Raw genomic sequence first — 22,229 nt, forward strand, 5'->3', positions numbered from 1 at the left:
GGATCTAAACCTGGGTTTATCTGGCTATAACGGTACATGTTACAGATGACCAATGAGGCTGCCTAGCAGAAGGATGGACAGCTTGGACCCTGAAGCCAGACTGCCTGGGTTCAAATCTTAGCTTTGTCAGTTACCATTTGTAATTGGGCAAGTTGCATTCTTGGGCAAGTTGCTTAATCTCTGTTTCTCAGTTTCCCCATCTGTGAAATGGGCTAATGAAATGACCTAGGTGACAGGTTGAGATACTTGTATTATGTATACATAATACTTACAAAGCACTTAGCATTGTGTCTAGCTGTAGTAAACACTTGAGCATGCCTGCATGCATGCTCAGTCATATTTGACTCTTTGCAACCCTAGGGACTGTAGCCCCCCAGCCTCCTCTGTCCATGGGATTTTCTGGGGAAGAGTAATGGAGTGGGTTGCCATTTCCTCCTCCAGGGGCTCTTCTCCATCCAGGGATCGAACTAGCATCTCCTGTGTCTCCCGCATTGGCAGGAGGATTCTTTTACCACTGAACCACCCGGGAAGCCTTAACACTAGAGACATACCACGTATTTATGTGTGCTCTTGGCTCCACCCCACTGCCTGCCCAACCTTACATCCCAGAAGCTGAGAAGGAGGGACTGGGCTGAAGGAGGGGTGTTGGAGCTGTGGTTGTCCTGACTGGTCCCTGTGAGGAAGTGGCTCCGGGAGGGGCACTGGGGGTGCTCAGCCTTCAGTGCCAATTGTCTGTTGACCAGTAAAGACCTCAGTAAATTTCCACCCTCTGCAACTTGGCCTTGTTTTTTGCATTTTAACCAAAGTAAAAATAAAATCTCTGGGAAGGGGTGGACGAGGCGACGGGAGGGACGGGAGGGAAGGGACCTGTGTGTTGCGGGGCAGCCCCCACCAGCTGGGCAGGGCCCCGGGTGCCCTTTCCCAGAGGAAAGGCTGAACCTTTCTGTCCTGTGAGCTTTGTCCATTAGGAAGTCAGCTGCTCGAAGCTGCTACCCCCACCCCCAGGGCTCTTCCCCGGCCCCCTGACCACTCCCTGCTTCCTGCAATTGTTGGCTCCCCCCAGCCTCTGCTTCTGCGGCCCCAGCAGGCTCCTGGTGGGAGAGGTGGGCTAGGCCCCTGCGCACCAAAGCATTTCCTATGCTTTCAGCTGCTTCCCCCGTCTTGCCTCTTTCCTCTAGCGCTCCATTATTTTTAGTTCTTAAGAGGATGAAGTCCAGGAGGGAGGAGGAGAGAGGAGCCGAGCCCATGACCTTCTCAATCAGAGATGGAGCATTTGCTGGGGCTGCCTGGTAGGGAGTGTTCAGAGCATTTCCATTTTGGGTGAAGGATACCTCCATCCCTGGGTAACAACAGCAGCAACAAAAGGGTGATTTGGCAAGATTGTGAGCCCCTTGATTGCCAGCTCCTGTAAAGTTAGGAAGCGGGGAGGAGGGTGGATCTGAAAGAATTATTGGTAGAAGTGCTTTCTTCACAAACTACAGTGAAAGAACATCCTCCAGACCTTGATGAGTGCATGTGAAAAGTCCCCTGGGGCCGGGTCCGCTGTGCTGGAGCCTGGTGGTGTGTAGTGAACCCCAGGCAGATTGGACAGGAAATCCCCACAAGTATGCCCCCTGGAGATGTCTCTGGAAAGATCCAAGCTCAAGCACGTGAGTGTAAAGAGGTAGAAGCTGGTTTAGGTCTGTTTCAGCCCCTACGGGACTTCCCCAGTGGCTCAGTGGTAAAGAATCTGCCTTCAGTGCAGGAGACACAGGAGATGCAGGTTCGATCCCTGGGTCAGGAAGATCCCGTGGAGGAGGGCACTGCAACCCACTCTGGTATTCTTGCCTGGAGTATCCCATGGACAGAGGAGCCTGGCGGGCTACAGTCCATAGGGCTGCAAAGAATCGGACACGACTGAAGCGACTTAGCATGCGTGCATGTAGTTTCTAGGAGGTGGGATGTAGCAGAACCTCAGTCCTTGCCGTGTGGATGGGTCTGTGAACTTTTCTCATCGGTCACATGGCTGGTTGTATTGCACTCTGCTCTGTCCAGCCTGGGGGCGTCTAGCAGTGTGAAGACGCATTCCTGGTTCTCCAGAAGCGTACCCTCTGATGGGAGACACAGTACAACCCAAAAGAATCCCGAAGCTCTCAAAACCTATCTTGCTAGGAGGAGGCTTCCTGGAATGGTGTGTCGCTGGTCTAAGAAGCTTTATGGAGAAGATAGGGCCGCCTCACAGGTTCTGGCGCTGTCGGCTGGAGCCACAGGTCAAATGTGGATCGAGGAAAGGAGGACAGAGAGCTTTGTGGGCAGAGCACCTGCATGAGCGAGGACCTCGGGGCTGGAGCAGTCGTGGGATGAGAAGATGGTCTTGGGGAATCAGAGAGGGCGGTGAGGAGCCTGTGTGGGCAAGGAGGGCGCACAGGTGTCTGGGGCGGCCGCCTGTGCCTATGGGGCCTTGACCCTGCCTGCAGGTGTTCAGAGAGTGCCCAGTGGGACCTGCCCTGGCCAGCTGGGCCTGGGCAGCCTTGTCGGGCAGGGACTCTGGGTGATGGTCGAGGAGGGAAAGTGGCCGTGAGGGCCGACCCCTGTGTGCCACACCAGGTGCTACCCTGGTCCCTGAATCTGGGCTTCCGGTTGCAACAAGACAAAGGCCGTTGCTCAGGAGAGAACAGCTGGGCCACTGCTCAGGGTTTTCCTGGCTTTGGCCAGAACGTGCCACTAGGAGTTGACCGACTGAGGTGGACATCCCTCAGGGAGGGCCAGGCCGAGCTGCACACTCCTGTCGGGAGCTCTGGGTCCTGAGCAGGACCTGCCCTCCAGACCCGGAGCAGAGCAGCCCTTGAGTCAGACCAGGACTCCCCCTGAGAACACAGAGCCAGAGCCCGCCTCTCAGGCACGCAGGAGGCAGGGGGTCCGGGCCTGCCGAGGCTGGCGAGGACCGGCTGTTCTCGTTCTCCAGCCCTAGAGCAGCCGTTGGTTCTGGGGGAGGTGCTCCACCCACCCCACCCCTCAGCGTGGTTCTCACCCTCTGCTGTGGGTTTTTTGCAGGACAGGTGAGGAAATAGCGTGCCAGGCATAGACCCTGTGAAGGGTGTTCTGAACCAGCCAGCTTGGGGGAGCATCATGTAAGGGCAGGAGGGGAGTACAGATTAAACTCAACTCTACTCAGGTCTTTTTCAAAAACTGTTTTTGCATTTGGCATTTAGGGGAGTTTTCTGTTTGTTAAAGGAGGAAGACGGTTAGTCCTCAAATCCAGATCCTTATTTTTAGCCGGAGCTACCTGCCCTGCCAAGTCCTTGGGCTTCATTTTTCCGATCCTTGGTGTCTAGGTTTTGAAAGGCCTTCCCTCCCCTCCAGGCTCCCGGCTCCCTTTGGCAGGGGCGGGTTTCGCTTTTGGCCCCAGCCAGGTTTCTAAGCAGGGCTTCGGGACGGAGCTATTGAGCCAGGGGCCCCTACCTGCCTGGGCCTGCACCCAGCTGCCGTCACAGGCGGGCTCTGCCAGGACGAATACAATGAACAAAGTTGGCTGGCCTCAGCTCTGCCGCCTGGGAGAAGCACAGGCTTTTCCCCAGTGGAGGAAAGAATGATCACTAGGGAAACCCAAGCTGCTTTTTTAGAAAGACCAAAAGAAGAAAAGAAAAAAGAAAAACGCATTTTTTCCAAACATGGACAACTCAATGCTTTTCGCTCAGACTTCTGCAAGAGCAGAACAAAGGTACTGACAGAGAACGAACCTCCCGGGGCAGGGGCGTCTTCACCCACTTTCAGTGCTTTGTCACTGTGCCTTCCCGCAGTGTGTGTCAGGGAGGCTGTTCTGGGAACTGCTTGGAAAGGAGGGCAAGGCAGGTCTTTATTCAGACCTGCTCCATCTGAAAGGTCACTCTTCTGATAAAGCACTTGCTGTTTATCCAAGACTATTTTTTAACTGGAGGAGAGATGATGGGGGCCCAGTTATCCTATTGGCTGAAACAAAACAAGATCCTTGGAGCACACCATGAAGCTGTGTGACCTTGGGCAAGTTACTTAACCTCTCTGAACATGTTTCACCGTTTGCAGAATGGAGATAACTGGATGCATGTAGTGAGTGAGGATTACATGAAATATTAGCATGGTACCTAGTGACATGTTAGGCATTTAATAGGTGATTTCTCTGCCTCTTTTCCCAGACAAGCCAGGTTATCGTCACTAAGCAACACATATATGCACAGGCATACTTGCTTGCACATGTGTGCAGCAAGGCAAAGGATTATGGCTGTTGCTTTGGAGAGTCATGGGGTACAGAGATAACTTCCCTTTTCTGATATTTTAGAGATTTTCCTTCATCTCTTTCACTCAGAAAAAAAAGATACTCTTTATAATTATCTGAAAATAAAAATTAGCCAGGTGATCTACTTAAATGAAAAGGGAAGTGCTGGAGGAGAGAGTAGAATATTGAGGGAACACCTCAGGTGAGAAAGGGGTTAAGAAGAGTGTGTAAACCCCAGTATAAAGTGAAATCCGTTCAGCAGTCTCACTGTTTATTATTTTCTTCACTGGAGCCTAGCAGAGTTACACATGTGTGAAATGGAGTTCTTTGGGAAGCTCTTCTTTCTCTTTTTAGCAATGTTACTGACTTTCTGAACCAGAAACTGGTGTCAAGACACCTAGGCACTGGCCGCCTCTGCTCTCCCTGAGTCATGGAGCTCGGAGGCCCTGGGAGCCGCCCTGCGGGTTCCCAGCTACCTCGAACATCCAAAGGGAAGCGTTCTAAGCAGTTAATCACACAATTAGCTCATCTTCTTGCCACCGGTAATGATTTGACCCTCTAGAAGTGCCCAGTGGACTTTTTGCCAGTCTCTTATGCCCCAGAGGAGAAAACCATTCAATTTTGTAAAAGAAAGAAAGAAAGATAAAAGCTTGTACACAGAAGTGAACATCTAAGGTTCACCTGTTCCATGACAGTATACAGGGCACCCATGTATATGTGTTACAGCTTCTTCAGTTCTCTCTCTAACCTGGTGGGGTGGCCAGTGGGAGGTTATCATGCCCAGTTTACAGATGAGAACACTGAGGCAGGAGAGGTTCGAAGACTTGGCTCACAGCTGCAGCTGGGAAGCAGCAGAGCAAGGGATCATTCTAGCTCCAAAACCTAGGTCGTGTGCCTTCTGGAAACAAAATCCAATTCTGTGGCCTGCCTCAGAGGTAGAGGACTTTGGACAGACTCGAGGTGGAGGGGACGAGCACAGAGAATCTGCAGGGCGGAAACAGCGGCAGGCCTGACAGAGCCAGTGGGAAGGGAAGCTGCAGGAAGGCTGGCTGCCGTGGATGAAGTGGGGTTGTGAGGAGCTGTCTTCAAGAGGCCTGCTTGTCTGAGACAGTCCAGACTCCGCTGGGGCTGTTAGGAGGGGAGCAGAGCCTGCAGAGGCCTGCAGCTTCATCTTGCTTCAAGCGATTGTGACCAGGTTCCTCATGGGTGACGTTGGATGTTGTCGCCCTCCTGCTGAGCCATGGGGGACCTCTCGCAGCTGCAGGCCTATCTTATGGTGGTGGCCTCTCCCAGGGACCCTCTCAGCAAGCACTGGCTGAGTATCTGGTGGGGCCAGGTGCAGGGACTCCTGGGTCTCTGGAGGGTTACACTCACCCAGAGGAGAAGTGGGGAGCAGGTGTGCCCAGGGCACCTTGGGAGCACCCCGCTCAAACAGAGGAAGGGCTTCTGGGGAAAGGGGTCTCTGAGCTGCCTAGGGGTTAGCGGAGTCCTTTGCCTCTGTACCCATGCTTGTGAAAAGTCTCTGGTGGCTGAAAGTGTTGAGGGAGGGTAGGGAGGGGTTTATGGAGCCAGGAGTTGCGGCGGAATCTCACAGTCCTAAGAGAAGGTGTGTTTGTGTGTGTGTATGCTTAGAGGCTCAGTTGTGTCTGACTCTTTGTGACCCTGTGACTGTAGCCCTCCAGGCTCCTCTGTCCATGGGATTCTTCAGGTAACTGGAGGGGGTTGCCATTCCAAATCTTCTCCAGAGGATCTTCCCCAGCCAGGGATCAAATCCAGGTCTCCTGCATTGCAGGCAGATTATTTACCGTCTGAGCCACCAGCAAAGCCCGAAGGTGTGTTTAGTGACCTGCAGATACCTCCGTGGTGGGGGAGGGGCCCCAGGCCTGGAAACCTCCTACTACGAGTGAGGCAGTCCGGTAGCAAAGGGACATCTGCGCCCCCAGGCCACTACCCCTTTTTTCTCCACCCATCGCAACTTCTGCAGAGAGACACAGCGTTGGTTTGGAGGGGCAGGCAGTGGTTCAAAAGAAGACAGGAAGCAGGCCCCAGAGGGCAGTGTGGGCTGAGCTGAGGAGAAGATGGTGTTGACCCTGGGCAGCCCGCCCTTCTGTTGTGGGGGCTGGATTGGTACTAGGCTCCGACGCCACTGCCGGGCACATTCCCTACTCAGTGGATGAGAAAGAGGTCACGAGCAAGCAGAGAGCAAGGCCAGGCCCTGAGGAATGTGCAGAGGGTGAATGAGAGGGGAGCTGAGGACATCATTCCCCTTCTGCGATTTTTGGGGTGTACTGCTGGGAGCCCCCCAAGGAGAACCTTAAGCACCTTCAATCTCCAGCCCTCCCCTCCCAGCATCTGTGGCCATCGGCAGAGAGGGAGCAGGTCAGGAGCCAGAGGCTTTGCAAGCCCCAAGTCACCTGCTGCTACCTAACAGCAGGGCTGGAGGCAGGGCCGGCCTCCCGGGGGAGTGAGAGCATGCAGTCCCCAAGGGCCCTCAAAGGGGCCCCATGCTTGGTGCATGCCGTGCCTCCCCATCCTGATATTATTAACAAGTTCTGGACCCAGGGCCTGAATTTTGCTTTGCACTGAGCCCTGTGTATCATGCAGCCGATCCTGACGGCCGCTGAAGCATCCTGTGGGTAGGGTGGCCGGAGGCCCCCTCATCCCCTAGCCTGGCTCTGGGTCCCTGCTTTCCTGCCTTCATCTTTCTCTTCCTCATCTCCACAAGTCCTTTTTGCCTGTTTGATGGCCCGGCTTTGAGGTCATCCTATTTAGCCCTTTTATTTGTCTTAAGGCAATGTTCCATGCAGCACGAGGCAGATAACTGGCTGGAGGAACCATCCGGAAGGCGGCGTTTGCCCAGCAGCCATTAGCATCATTGGGAAGCTTGGAGTCTGGTTAAGATAAACACAGAATCAGAGACGCTGCCCAGGCTTCCTCCCTGGGGCCCCGGCAGCCCCACCGGCCAGTGGATCGTTTCCGCGTTGGGCTCTCAAGGGCTCCAGGTGATTGGAGTCTAGGCCAGAGTGGGGGTGAGGAGCAGCTTTCCTGGCCAGGGCTACCCCGGGCATTCTGAGGCTCGTTTGCTGGGTGGAGGGGTCGCCTATAGGAAGTAAACTCACATCTTCCCGGAGGCCTGGAATCTTCGGGCAAAGATGTGGAGGGAAAAGTGAGACAGGATGTGTTAGGCCCCGAGCCTTCCAAAGGCACCTAGAGGCTGGAGAGGGCTCAGCACGTGTTTGCCAGGTTCTGAAACTCCCTTTCCAGGTGACTGCTGTCACCTCAAGCTTGAAGAGTGTTGGGGTTTTGTTGGTGGTGGTTTTTTTTTCCTCCCACTGCAAATCCCTCTCCACATTCTCTGAATATTTGAGCTCCCGTCAAGTCAGATATGAAGGGAGGGAACCGGCCAGAGCAGTGTCAGAGCACCACTCATCTCTTGAGTCTTAAAGGACCAGCTTCTGCCCGCTGGGGCTGGCTGTTTTCTGATCCTCCTGAACTTCTCTGAGTGCATTAGGGTTCTGCGCCTTTTCCTGTGCAGCCAGAGTAGAGAACAAGACCCTACCTCTCACAGAGCAAGGTCAGGGCTGTAGCAAACGTCAGCAGAAGGCCCTCCAGCCTTGCATGCAGGTAAGAAAACAGAGCAAAACCCAGACCAGTGCTTATTTAGCCGAGGCGTGCAGGCAGTCATCTAGGGATTTGTGGAGCCAGGTTGTCCAAGCCCACGAAAAACCTTACTTCCAGTCTGCAGTTGACTTACATCTAGCGCAGAATCAAAGTGAGAGACGTGTGCCTCCGCCCCCCGCCCCCCTGCCATCTTGCTTGACAGGCCATCAGCTTTGTGGGGCTTGCTTTCCCCTTGGAATGCCACCCAAGAATATCCCAAGTGCAGGATCCCAGCCACAGTCTAGGAACGATTGTCTGGTCTGATCTGACTCATGAGCGAGCCCAGTGTCACCTGGTGGCTAAGCTGGAAGTGGTCCCTGCCCAGCTCCAGAGTGAGACCTGTCTGGGGTTTTAGTGGTCATTCGTGGAGCATCTCCCAAAGACTCTGGGCCCCTCTGCTGAAGAAGCAGCCTGAAGATCCCCTCCCCCTGAGCAGCCTCGTGCCCTGGCTGCCCAGGAGAACCGCCGTGAAGAAATCTCATCCTTCCCGCCCGGTTTTCTGTCCCCGTCACCTCGTCCAGCATGCTCTGGGCTGGGAGGGGCCCTGCTTGTGGATAGACACTGCTGTTGGTAGCTTGGTGTGGGGTTCCCAGGATGAACTGGCACCTGGGGCTGGGAGGAGAGTGGAATGACTGGGAAACAATTCAACTAGTAAGATTCTTCATCTTCCAGAGGTGACTCCTGTCCACCATGGGGCTGTTTGAAGATGAGAAATGAGGCCGTAAAGTGCCCGGCCCAGCTCCTGTCACATAGTGAGAGCCTATAAGTGATGAGTCAGTGCTGGGGGAGGCTGGCGCCCATCCTGTTGCACGTCTAGGGAAATGAGCCCTCCTGGTGGGATGACAGACGATGCCAGCTTGCAGGCACTTTCTGAGAGCCGTCCCCTTTGCTCTGTCATGCTCAGCAGACTGGAGGGGAACACCCCAGCTTATCCATTTAGTTAAGCCGGTTCCAGATCTGCGTGTGAGTAAGGAGTGCATCAGAGCTGAGCTTGCCTAACTCAGCTAGCCGACTTCTCAGATTGACATGTAAGGACCCTGCCGCCCAGAGAGGTCAGGGGGCGTGTCAGGCAGGTGGAGCTTCGGGGGCATTCCAGGGAGGGTCAGTGGAGAGTGTCCAGAGAGCCCTGGTGACTGGGAGGTGATGGAGGACCGGAGCCAGCGAGATCAGCAGGCAGCCAGCGCTGCCCTGGAGGAGGGACCAGGCACCCTCGGCCACACCACTTATAAGGCCTGTGAGGGCTGCCTGTGTGTCTGACATAGCTAGGCTCAAGAAGCTCAAGACCTGGGGCTGTGGTCTGATTCCAGTGACCGACGCTCTTGAGGCTCTCCCCGGAGAGAAAAGATGATCAACTCCTCGAGATGGAATTCTTCCAGATTGTCGGGCTGTTCTCCTGTCTTGCTGGCCTCCTGTCTTGGGTCAGGGGAGAGGCCTGGCCTCCACTTCTGAGAACTGTGGCTTCCTCCAGCGAGGGGCTCGGAGGGAGACTGCTAGCCCCCGCCTGCCTTCTGGAACCGGCTGCCTGGGACATGGCTTCTCCCTGGAGCAGGTGGTCCCTGGATGGGTGCTGGGGTCTCTGGCATCATCGTAGGGGAACCGATTCTCTGCGACCTCCCACCTTTCTGTTTCTCTCCGCTCCTATGGGCTGGGGGTGGGGGGACCATGATCACCCTGCAGCCTCCTTTCCTGGGCCTGGACCGGGATCTGCTTTTCTGTTTAATGTTTGGCAGCGACCTTAGGCACGGCCTGGGTGCTGCTATTTAAAACCACAGGAAAATCCCCTGCGTGCTGCTGCCAGCGCAGTTGAGAAATCCCCTGGTGTGCACACCCGGCCCAGTGGAATATTCCACCTTGGAAGGGGCGGGCTCTCTGGCCTTGGCCACGTGGGGCCCATTTTCACGTTGAAGAATTGCTTCCTTGTGGAGGAGGTGTGGGAAAAGGGAAGCTACCCAGAAAAAGGTCCCGTTTACTTAGAGCTCGGCCATGCTGGGAGGCTCTTGGGTCCCATAAGCCATCAGAGGACCCCTGCCCTGGAGCACCCTTCTTCTTTTTAGACCCCTGGACCTAGAGGTTTCACAGCTCAGATGCCCCTGCTGGGCCGGAGCCTGGCTTTTCTCAGCCAGCATCGGTTCCCTCCTGCCTCCTGCATCCCAGGCCCATTGCCCAGTGGGTCCCAGTGGGTCCCCAAAGAGCTGCATCCCAACTGGGTGGGGCTGGCCCAGCCCCAGCTCCATGGCCTTTATTCTTTAGTAAACTTATCTCCAGACTGACTATTCCTGGAGTGACTTCAAGGACACTCTTCCTTGAACTCAGACCACTAAGACTCTTCCACAAACACCTCTGTGCCTGTGAGCTCCTAATGGCTTTACCTCCTGGGACCAAAGGAAGCTATGTGTTATTCCCATTTTATAGGTAAGATAATAGGGCCTCAGGAAGGGTCTGGAACATGTCCCAGGTCGGTGAGGAGTGGATGGAGCCAGGTCTCCCCCACACCACAGTCCCCTGAGTCCAACCATCTCAGCCCGGCATCCAGAGCCGGTCTTGCCTACTCGCCCTTATCAACCACTGCTTCCAGCTCACGTTCCCAGCACACATGGCCCAGTTCCTCTAAACCTTGGCCCTGGGCCCCTGTTCTCACAGGCCCTGCTCCCTTCAGGAGTCTTCTGCCCCCTCAAGTCTGCCCTTAGACCGCTTCTGGGGGTCAGCCTTCCTTCCCAGCAGGCCTCAGTCTTTGCATCAGCCCACCCCCGGCAGCTGACACTCCTCCCTGGGTTCTCTGCTGTCACTACATCTGCAAATTAGGGTCTCTTGTCTTTCTCTGAGGGGCCCTTCATCTTGGGATGTGAGAAGGGTCGTTTTTCAGAGTTCTAGAGTGTCCACATGGAGAAGGCGATGGCACCCCACTCCAGTACTCTTGCCTGGAAAATCCCATGGATGGAGGAGCCTGGTAGGCTGCAGTCCATGGGGTCGCGAAGAGTCAGACATGACTGAGCAACTTCACTTTCACTTTTCACTTTCCTGCACTGGAGAAGGCAATGGCAACCCACTCCAATGTTCTTGCCTGGAGAGTCCCAGGGACGGGGGAGCCTGGTGGGCTGCTGTCTATGGGGTCGCACAGAGTCGGACACGACTGAAGCGACTTAGCAGCAGCAGCACAGTGTCCACAGGACCAAAGAGCATGGGGGACCAGTTGTCCATCTCTCCCTAGACAGATAAGAAAACTGAGGCCCCAAGAGAGTTTGTGAAAAAGGACAGTGTGGGGGGACATCCCTGGTGGTCCAGTGGTTAAGAACCCAACTTTCAGTATGAGAGATGCAGGTTCGATTCCTGGTCAGGGAACTAAGATCCCACATGCCATGGCGCAACTAAGCCTGCAAGGCCAAAAAAAAAAAAAAGTCAGTGTGGGTTTAGTTGACCTCTTCTGGGGGAGTGGTATAGGATGGGGTCAGCTTAGCCCTGGTTGGAGAACACTGTACCTTCCCCCGCCTCCGACCCGGCTCTGAACGTGTCGGCCCCTTGGCCCCTCTGAGCTCCGTTGCAGGAGTGTGATCAGAAGGTGGTGACCACTATGCACTTTTCTTTTGGACCCACCTAAACGTCTTCCCCCTGGGTCGAACAGACCATCACTTGATTCGTTGTCTCATGTAACTAGATTTTCCCATTGCTGCCCTCATGCATTGTCTGCCTTGAGTATTTATGCAGCCTTCTGGGTGCTTAGATAAGAAACACTGGCTTTCCTTAGCCTTCTTTGGTGATCTCCATCAGAAGGACCTAGGAAAAACACCCTTGTCAATGAGGCCTGCCCTTTGTCATGTGGCCTGGCAGAGCACTGCCCTCACTTAAGGACAGAATAGGTCTTGACGGTAGAGCGAGGGTTTCTGGGATGGGGCAACATTGGTAGGTTCACATAGGGAAGAATTTTTCTCCTTAAACAGATTTTAACTTGAAAACTTGATGACAGAAGTAGTTGAGTCTCACCATGGAGAAAAAAACAAAGGAGACCAATTTAACCTTGATTTACCCTTGGGGAGTCCATTCAGCATCCTCTGGGTGGCTGCTGGCAGATGGTGCAGGACAGGAAAGGAGGAGCTGCCTCTCCAGGGTGCCCTGTCCAAGCAGGACCCCCTCTTCTGCAGAATTCCCAGCTTCCCCTTCCCAGCACAGAGTCTTGGGGGTTTACTGTCTGTGGTTTTGCTGCTTCAGGGATCTACTTCTCAGGAACTTGAAATGCTTCTCAGTTCATTTCTCATCACCCCCTTCAGGGGCTCAAAACACTTGATCTTCATGTCTACAACCCATTCTTATTAAGGTTCACTTAGGGATATTTTTATACAGAGAAATGTTTATTGCTGGGGATAAAAAGGATTTTTTAAAAAAATAGTCATGTAGGTGAGGGTTTAAATGCTACTATGTTACTTACTTGTCTGAGGCTGGGGTTCTGCAAAAGAAAAAGACAATGATTACCATGCTGCTAAGAAAATAAAGTAAGGTGCTCAATAAAGGTTAGTTCTCTTTTCTGCCCAAGGAGCCCCTCCTATACACACACACACACACACACACACACACACGGACACACACGGACACACACACACAGGGTTCTTATTTAAGAAACATCCTGAGAAGGAGAAGTACAGTGGAGAGGGAGTCTCACGGGCTTGCTCACCCCTGTGGACACCAAAGCCTTGGCGGCACTGCAGTCCCCGGGGAATTCCCTTTAAAGTCTCCTCACACCTCTCGTAGGCAAGAGCTGCCTCTGCTGCCACTGCCTGTGCCAGTGCAGAGTGAGATGGCACGCTGCTGCGGGGCGACCATAATCTTTCTGGTCTTCCCCTTACGAGCCCTTGCTGTTGGGATGAGAGAGGTCATTTTCCAGAGTCCTAGAGTGTCCACCCATCCCAAGAGCATGGGGACCAACTAAACCCTCCCTAGACAGATGAAGAAACTGAAGCCTCGAGAGGGGCACGAAGAAGGGCAGTGTGGGTTTAGCTGTCCCCTGACAGGGACATGGCATGGGATGGGGTCAGCCCTGGATAGAGAGTCTCTGCCCCCCCCGCCCTTTGTTCTCAGAGCGTGTCGGAGCCTGTCCCCTTGACTCGGGGTGTTTTGCTCAGCCCATTTGTACAAAGGGGCAAAGCCCCCTAGATACATGCCACATAGATGTTGGAGGCAAGGTCCTCAGAGCCGCCTGCTTTGTGGGCGTGGCACTCACCTCTCGTCCTGTGGCCAGAGCTTACATGGCTTTGAATTCATCCTAACCAGAAAGTAGTAGTTCTGCTTCTAACATTGAGTTTTTCGTTTGCTTGTTTCTAGAGCAAATCATGGAGGAAAATAAAAAACATGGTGCACTGGTCTCCCTTTGTCATGTCCTTCAAGAAGAAGTACCCCTGGATCCAGCTGGCAGGGCACGCAGGTAGCTGCAGCTCTCCCGGGACGTCTGGCTCTCTTGGGGAGGCGACCGGCACGTGTCGGGGGCGGCCCTGGATATTCCAGGAGTTCAAGGTTCCGAACAGAGATGCTCTCCAAGAGAAGGGCCCTAAGACTGCCTTGAAAATGCCCAGGACAGTCGCCCTGTCCATAGTCTGCGTCACCCCTTCACGGATCACACACCTCCCCCTTCAGTCGCTGTCTCTTTCAATCTTTCCTTTTAACTGAATAAAACAAAATCATCCATCTTTTTAGCTTGCCTGCCATTTGTCACCCTGGACAAAGAGACAAAGCTAGCTGCTTCCCCAAGTGCCTATTGTATGCTCACCTCACCGTGCTCCTCGGGTAACAGCATGAATGCAGATACAGTGTCTGCCCCAGAGGAGCAAGGTGGGAGAGACGGGCAGGTCACCCCACGAGTGTTAGACGGTGTGGAGTGCTGGCTGCAGTGGCCAGGCCCTGGGCCAGCCGTGAGGTCTCCAGGTGGCCCTCAGTGACAGGAGAGGACGTCTAGAGCTGTCTAGCCCACTAGCCGTGGCCCTTTGTCATGCATCGTCCGTTGTAATGATCCATCCATCATCAGGGGGGTTTTCAGCGGCTGCCTGTGGACTTCAGGGCAGCACAAGGTCTGACATTTTTTTATATCCTCAACCACGTTGGCTTAGCTCAAGGCAGGCCGATGGACACCCTTCCTCAATACTTGCCTGAGGGTGTGGCTCAGAAGTGTGGGGTCCCCACTTCTCTGTCAGTCTCCCTGTCCTGGCATGAAGTCCCATCCTATCAGGGCTTCTCCACTGAGAAGGAGACACCTTCGTAGCTGGGAAGGGTCAGTGGTGGGGTGGGCGGTAGAAATCACATAGAGGGGGTACGTAGGTCCTGCCCAGACCTCTACTAGCCTTGCTCACCCTCCAGCTGTGAGCACTGCTCTGCTTCCAACTTCAGAGGAGGAGCCTAGGGTCTGGGAAGTCAGGGAACCAGCCCAGAGTTGCCGTCTGGGTATGGGGGAGACTGGGACTTGCCCCCACTCCCCTTAAAGGGCTCGTTCCACCAGCGGGGACCTGGGCATGCCCTGAGCCCTGTGCTTAGCCAACCCTGCAGCATCCCGTGATGGAGGGGTGTGTGTGCAGGGTTGGAGGGCAGGGCAGGGATGGCCCGGGCCAGAGACCCAGGGTCTCCTCCCACCTTGCTCCGCAGGGAGCTTCAAGGCGGCTGCCAACGGCAGAATCCTGAAGAAGCACTGTGAGTCGGAGCAGCGCTGCCTGGACAGGCTGATGGCCGACGTGCTGAAGCCCTTTGTGCCTGCCTACCATGGGGACGTGGTCAAGGACGGGGAGCGCTACAACCAGATGGACGACCTGCTGGCTGACTTCGACTCGCCGTGCGTGATGGACTGCAAGATGGGCGTCAGGTGAGCCAGGCTTCTGGGGCAGGGCCGCCCACTCCTCAGCACCCAGCTGGCCGGGCAGCAGATACTGGGCAGGGCGGCGCTCAGGGTTCCCAGGAGGCGGGGGCTTTCTGGGCTGTCTCTGAGGCCTCCTGTGTGCGAGGACAGGCCAGGGGTCTGGGTGGACCCCACCCTGGTCATCTCTCATATGTGCGGAGGGGACAGGGAGACTGGCTATGCCCAGGACGACCCCTTTCCTTCTTCAGTGAGCCAGGGACCCAGGGAACCTGGAGGAGTGCAGAGCCTCCCCACGGAGAGGGCTGCCCATTTGGTCAGGCGGGATTGCTAGGGCGAGCAGCGGGGGTGGCTTCCTGTTACATGGGTCACGAGGCGGGCAACTGGAGGAAAGGCTCTTCTTATCCCATTCTCCTACTCCTGTCCCCATGCCGGTGAGTGGGAAGAAGGAACTGGTCAGTAGATCGTGTTGATTTGCCAAAAGACTCGAGCCTGCCATAAGGGAACAATGGAGAAGGAAGTCCAGGGGCACAAGAGGCCCTGACAACAGGCACCAGCTTGCTGCCTTCTGGACTGGGGCTGGTGGTGGCCTCAGCCTGGCAGCTGTGTGTTCCCGGGTCAGGGGCAGGACACATGGCCAGATGGGTATGTGGGCAGCCTGTATGTGGAATTGGGTCCCCCCACCACACCCCAGACCCTGCCCAGACAGGACCCAGGAGGGAAGGAGACAGGAGGAGTGGGCTGGAAGAGACAGGGTGGCCCTGAGACCTGGCACCCAGCCCTTTGCTGGTCGGGTTTCCTCATCGCTCAGACTCTGACCATCTCAACTTAGGAGTCACAGAGTAGCTCCTTCTCCCCAGCAGGGCAGCGGGTGGGGAAGTCCCCACAGGCCTCAGAGAGCCGCCCAGCTGCAGGTGCCGAGAGGAGGCGGCCAGACGCCGGCTCCTCCATCCCGCCCGCTGCTCGCTGGGAAGACCAGGCTCCCAGCCGCAGAGCTCACAGCTGGAGCCAGTGTTTGCTTTGGATGGTTTAAGCAGTTTTACTTCTTAAAAGAGGAGATTGAGAAAGAGGAATGTGTGTGAGAGTGTGTGTGCATGCATGCGTGCGTGCAGGAGAGAAGCAGGCAAGCCGGCCAGTTTTCTTTCCCTCTTCATTCCTCCTGGGAGTTGTGTCATAAAATCAGACCCTGCAGGCTGACCCACTGTGTCCCCTTGGCGTTGCCCTGAGGGCGGGGACGAAGGGGTGGGTAAGTATAGGTCCCAGTCTTTGCTCTGGCACTGTTCCTAGCCTCCTAGCCTTCTCCTCCCTCCATCCAGGGGTCTCACCAGGGAGGAGACAGAACATCCCTCCAGCCACCTCTTAGCCACTGCTCTTCTCCAGAGTCTTAATTTCTGTGCCTGGAAGGCACTCGTGCGATGCACTAGGAAGCACCCTCTCAAGGGGAGACACATAAAAATTCTGATGGCTGTACAGCCAGACCACGGCCAAAAAAAAGTACTCCCTGTGGGAAGAATGTGTGGCCAGTCAGTCCCGAAAGGCTGCCGGTGTGTCTGTCTGTTCCCTGGCAGGCTGTGGGGGACAGAAGCCACCCGCTCTCACCAGGGCTGCCCACTCCCTCTGCCACCTGTCCCATTGCACCCAGGGCTGTCGGGAGCTACCAGCAGGGCTGGGACACAGCTCAGTCCTGGGCAGAGCTTGGAGACTGAGAGTGTGGGCAAGTGAGGGCCCGAGTGGAGGGAAAGGGAAAGGCCTCCCCCAAACCAGTCCCCCTCCAGCCCCACCTTCCCAGTCTCCTGGGTCCTGAGTGTGGAGGGCCCTTCTGTGCTCCGAGTGTTGAAGACCTCTTACAGCCATCCTGGCAGATGGGCCTCAGGTCAGTCTGGGGCAGGAGGCCTTTGCCACCAGAGGCTAAGGGACTCATCAGGGCCACGCAGCCAGATAGACACACCGCCCACCTCTGCAGCAGGCCTCTGACTGCCAGTCTAGCCTGGGCTGCAGCTTGGCCCTGCCCAGGGGCTCTGTGGTTGTCAGAGGGAGGGGGCTGGAGCCGGGGCCACCACAGACCCTGCATCCCCAGCAGGAGGGGCTCAGACTTATCACAGACTTGTCACGTGGTGGAAGGACCGATCAGCAGTCTGAGCCTCAGCTGTGGTAGAGCCTGAGGAAAGGGTGATGGAGGCAACTGTGGTGTCCTAATGAGGGGCGTTCTTGGGACCCCGGTTCCACAAGGACATCAGCCTGCTTTGCTCTAGGGAGTTTTCTTCGATTTAACCTATAACTCTGTGTCTGGAGAATCGGGAGTGTCTTCCTGATGTTCGGGCTGGGGACTGGCAGGCAGAGACTGAGCTGCCTGTAACACCTCTGCCCTTGTGGAAGCAGGTTGGAGAGGTGGTGGGAATGGGTGGCTTTGGTGTGTCACCTGTTGGCTCCCCATGGGCCGGCTGCCTTCCTGAGAGGAGCCCTTCCTCTGTTTCATCTTGTGGCTTCTCCCCTGGCCTCTGCTCCTCCATGTGACATGGAGGCGTGACCTTCCTGCGGGGTGGGCGAGGTGGGCTGGGCCAGTGTCAGGACACCCTCAGTGGACCCCTGACCCCACCACCCGGCTCATGACCCTTGTGGGCATTTGCCCAACTCCTTTCCTCCCTGGAAGGTGAGCAACTCTGCCCAGATTGAGCTGCGCGGGTCCCTTTTTGAAGAAAGCCCTGTGTGGAAAGGGATTTGACATTGAGGCTTGCTTCCTGTTTAAGGAGCTACTGAGAAATCTTTGCAGAAGTGCACCCATCCACCCGCCCTGCAGGCCCCTGCAGTGCACTCAGGAGCATTGGGATGGCAGCCCCTTCCACACCGCACACACGAATACGCACACAGGCCAGCACGACACAAGTCCACACGGAGGCTCCTGCCCACAGCCTCTGCCCCAAAGCTCTCATCATCACTGACCTGGCTCTGTACACAGTAGTGTTCGTGTGCATGGGCATACATATAGTGGTGTGTGTATGCATGTGTGTGTGTGCAGAGGGCACAACCAAGGCAGACCACCTCCTTTTGGTCTTCATCATTCCCTGTGCTGTGCTGTGCTTAGTCGCTCAGTCATGTCCCACTCTTTGCGACCCCATGGACTGTAGCCCGCCAGGCTCCTCTGTCCATGGGATTCTCCAGGGAAGAATACTGGAGTGGGTTGCCATGCCCTCCTCCAGGGGATCTTCCCAACCCAGGGATCGAACCCAGGTCTCCCGCATTGCAGTGGATTCTTTACCGTCTGAGCCACCAGGGAAGCCCAAGAATACTAGAGTGGGCAGCCTATTCCTTCTCCAGAGGAACTTCCTGACCCAAGAACCAAACCGGGCTCTCCTGCATTGCAGGCAGATTCTTTACCAGCTGAGCTACCCAGGAAGCCCTCATCACTCTCTGGAAGGCCCTAAATGACCAGGCCCAAGTTCACACCCAAAGATTCGCTTCTTGTTAAGAGTTGGTCCAGTGGTTCTGGAAACTTTTTAATAGATTTAGATTTGACTAGTGTGTTCTGGGTCCCGCACTGGCAGGTCAGAGGTGGGTGGCCGTGGAGCAAAGCCCCCCCGGACAGATGGTGAGTGGAGGCCAGGCTGGTTGTCACAGGCCACCACATGGGCAGTGTCCACCCACACTGGCCCGGGGAGAAAACTTCCCTCACTCAGCTGACACTGCAGATTTCTGTCTCAGGAAGGGTCACAGACAGCAGCTGAGCTCGTTGTGGGGGTGACGGGGAGTTTGAAATAGGAGCAGGGAGGAGGGTGGGCGTTTGATGTGCAGCAGGGAGGTGACTCAGCCGGTTGGCCCTGGGGTGTGCAGCAGGGGAGTTGACTCACCCCATTGGCCCTGGGGGTCAGGGAGGCGGCCTGGGGCCAGGAATGCAGTGCCAGGCTGCCCGGAGTCTGTACTGTCCCCGCTTCTGTTATGTCCGCTGGTTTCTAGGGGACCCCTGCCAGTTGGGCCTGCAGCCTTCCCCCCCCCCGCCCCACCCCCGACACCTGTGCAGAGGGCGCGGTGGTAAAACAGTTAGCTTAACTGTGTCTTCTCAAGGCCTGGTGTCCGAGAGGCAGAAAGAGCCCAGCATGTCTCTTCTGTAGCAAAGGGAGCCCCGAGGCTCCTCTCTCCTCCCCGCCGTCATGCTTCTCCCTCCAGCACTGTGGCTCCTTCAGAGACTGCCTTCTGGCCTGGCCTTTTTACTCAAGAAGGTGTTCCCTCTTCAGAGAGCGCCCTCAGGAGCACCAGGGAGATGGGCAGGGTAGAGGGACAGAGCATGCTCCCAGACCCACACAGGTGCTGACTTCCGAAGCCCTTACTTCTTGGGAGGGTCCCAGGTAGACGTTGGGGGCGGGGAAGCTGGGCCCTGAATGGACCTGCCTTCAGCCCCCTCCCCATCCTCATCCCAGCAGGGCGAGCTCCTAAGCTACCCTGCCTCCTTCTCCCCTGCTGATCCTGTGAGCTTCCGCGAGAAGGAAGAGCTCCTTGGGCTCTGTCAGGCCTTCCCAGTGGTCCCGGAATGAAGTTGCCCGTTAGGCAAGGCTGCCCCGGTCTCTCTCAAGAGCCAGGCCCAGCCCAACCCAACGTGTGCCCGCCCTGCGTGAGCCTGGCTTGGCCAAGCTGACTGCCACCCTTGGGCAAAGCGCCAGTGGGCCTTGGTCCAGCCAGCAGCCCTCATGTGGCCTCCTTTCCCTCGCAGGACCTACCTGGAAGAGGAGCTCACCAAGGCCCGGAAGAAGCCCAGCCTCCGGAAGGACATGTACCAGAAGATGATTGAGGTGGACCCAGAGGCCCCAACCGAGGAGGAGAAAGCCCAGCGGGCCGTGACCAAGCCGCGGTACATGCAGTGGAGGGAAACCATCAGTTCCACGGCCACCCTCGGGTTCAGGATCGAGGGCATCAAGGTGAGGACGGCCAGGTGGGGCCTGAAGCTGCCCGAGCCGCCCAGCTCCTGGATGGGAAAGGACTGGGTCCTTAGATTCCACCAACATTCACCCCAGGGGTCCTTCAGAGGCTGTAAGATTCCTCCCAGTATAGAGCCAGGGCATGGGCAGCCAGCCCCAGGGACAGACGTTTGGGGAAATTGGCCTTCTCCTTGGTCTGAGGTGGAATGGCCATGGAGGGGGCTGGGGCCTTGGAGCGGGGTGCCTTCTAGCCCTGCCCAGCAGTAAGCGCCCTGCCCAGCAGTAAGCGCTCTGCCAATGACCCTGCCTTCAGTCCAGACCATGCCTGGCATTGAGTACCCACCCAGCAGGGCCCTGCCTGGATTCCAGGGCTGGGAGCTGGCTCATTCTGCCCAGGGTCCCAAAATGAAGACTTTCAATGAGATGCAGGCAAGGGAGGGAGTCTGCTAGCTGCTTTGACATCTGAGTCGTCTGCCCAGGCGGGCAGGACTAGGCACTGCTCCGTCCGGGTCACCAAACACCTCTGGGGAGCCTGCACCGAGGCCACCCCCCAACCTCCGGGTCCCCTCATTTGAGTAGGGCCTGAGAATGCTCTCCCCAGAGCCAGGCTCCCAGACACTGCCCTTGCTGTTGGATCTGGGCATCTGCTCAGACGTGCGTTTCTCCCCAAGCAGCATGGTGTGAAGTGCTGGCCCCTCGGTCTCAGGCAGCCATCCCTATCAGAGGAGGACAGTCCCTGAACGTTCTTGGATTTCTCTTCTCTGTCCATTCTTGGCTCGTGTTGGCCGGCCCTTGCCTAGAGTAGGGCATGACTCCCGAGCGAGTGAAGCCGGGGCGGCCTCCCTGCAGATGGCACTGGGTGGAAGTTTCTGCTGGACAGTGGCCCCTGGGACGGCTGCTTTACAAGCTGAGAAAGCCGCTTGCCCCTCCCCTGTCTTCTGAAGTCAGCTTTTGCTGGTTTTTGCGTCCAGTGTTGTTATATGCACGTCTTCTTCCTCTCAGCGCTCCTTTTCCTTTCTGGATCTGTCTGAAGCAGTCTGCTTTCCCCCTTACCTCTCTCTCCATCTCAGGCTGGATCTTCTGGTCTGTCTGATGTCCAGCTGTGTGGGAGCAGCCCACAGCCCGTCTTCTCGGGCTGCCTTTATCAGCTCTCCATCAGCCTCTGCCCTCCCTTAGTCCCCCCTGCAGAGACCCTCTGTGGGGTGGGAAAGGCCCAGCCCACCGCTCTCTCCCTCTGCCCAGGATACTGCCCATTCTTGCAGAGGCAGCCACAGTGCCTTAAGCTCAGCTCCTGGGGTGCACAGACCCATGTCTGGGGGCTCCTAGGAGAGACATCCTTTCTTACTGTTTGATCTTAAAGAACAGATTTCCTCACAGAGGTGCTAATTAACCCTCACGTGTTGCCTGGTCTGCCTGGCACAGACATAGCACCGGGCTCAGGAAATGGACCCATTTTGTGTGCTGGGCGGGGCTGGGAGCTGGGTGGGCTGTTAAACCTCGGCTTTCAGGGAACCCAAGTCAGAGACCTATAATTACAAAGGGAGTCTGAACGTGGGGCAAGGGGCTTTTCTCTCCTGTGGGGAGCAAGGGTGTCCCTGGGCAGCAGGGACCTTCCGGCACCCAGGTTCCATGGTGCTGGCACTCCCGGCCTCTAGGGGCAGCGGAGGCCCGTGCGGCTCCCTCAGAGCCCCGCTGCTCACACTCGGGACCCTCAGGACGGGCAGCTCTCACGGCCCTGCTCCCGCATCTTGGCCCAGGCGCCCCTCAGGCCTCCAGGCCTCCCTGATGCTCGTCCTCTCGCTGAGACACTGGTGCTAGCCGCTCCCTCTCCTCAGCCAGGGCCCAGGCCGGGTGCCCCTCTGCTGTGCTGTCCCACTAACCGCCCCGTGCCTGGTCAGTCCAGCGCCTGCCTCCTGGTGCTGCACGCAGGCACCTCACTGCCTGGGGGTCAGTTTGGGGCTCCTGGCTCTGAGGCATGGGGTGGGGGAATGAGTGCAGTGCCCACCTGCGGGCTGTCTGCTGAACTACCCCCCGGGTGGGTGTCATTCTTTTCAGAAAGAAGACGGCTCTGTGAACCGGGACTTCAAGAAGACCAAAACGAGGGAGCAGGTGATTGAGGCCTTCCGAGAATTCACTAAAGGAAACCCGAACATCCTGGTGAGTCGGGGACCCCCCTGCAGAGGGGGCAGGGCCCTCTCTGGGCGTTCTTGCCCAGCCCAAGACTGAGCCGTGGTACCCATGCAGAAAACCCTGGCCCCAAACTTCTGCTTGGAAGGTGGCGAGGGAGATGGTGTGGTTGTCAGCCTGTCGGCGGGTGAACATGTGCTTGCTTTTTCCCTTCGCCAGAAACTCAGCTCCCCAGAACGCCTCCATCCCCTTCAGAGCAGTCCTTTCCAAGGCTGTATTCCTCTAGCTCCCCCACCACCACCGCATCCCGCCCACTGCCTGCCAAGTATTACACCAAGTGCTCACCAAACCCTCAGAGCAGCCACCTGCAGCGGCTCAGCATCCTTGTCCCCATTTTACAGATGAGGAGACTGAGTGGTCAAGGGCACACAGCAAGGAAAGCAGGGAAGCTGGGGCTCACACCCAGGGGGCCGGCAGCGTG

The 22,229-nt window shown here is 56.5% G+C and overlaps 1 protein-coding gene across 1 annotated transcript in view; it reads left to right on the forward strand.

The window, feature by feature from the left end:
* The window catches only part of ITPKB (inositol-trisphosphate 3-kinase B), a 102,913-nt gene that overhangs the window by 75,434 nt on the left and 5,250 nt on the right, over positions 1 to 22,229 (forward strand). Inside the window, exons 3-6 of the mRNA XM_040263651.1 lie at positions 13,202 to 13,301; positions 14,510 to 14,723; positions 19,417 to 19,621; positions 21,677 to 21,778. Of these exons, the coding sequence (XP_040119585.1) occupies positions 13,202 to 13,301; positions 14,510 to 14,723; positions 19,417 to 19,621; positions 21,677 to 21,778 (621 nt within the window). The remainder of the gene's footprint in view (positions 1 to 13,201; positions 13,302 to 14,509; positions 14,724 to 19,416; positions 19,622 to 21,676; positions 21,779 to 22,229) is intronic.

This window comes from Oryx dammah, unplaced genomic scaffold (genome assembly GCF_014754425.2).
Source record: "Oryx dammah isolate SB20612 unplaced genomic scaffold, SCBI_Odam_1.1 HiC_scaffold_21, whole genome shotgun sequence".
In the NCBI taxonomy this organism is placed as follows: domain Eukaryota; kingdom Metazoa; phylum Chordata; class Mammalia; order Artiodactyla; family Bovidae; genus Oryx; species Oryx dammah.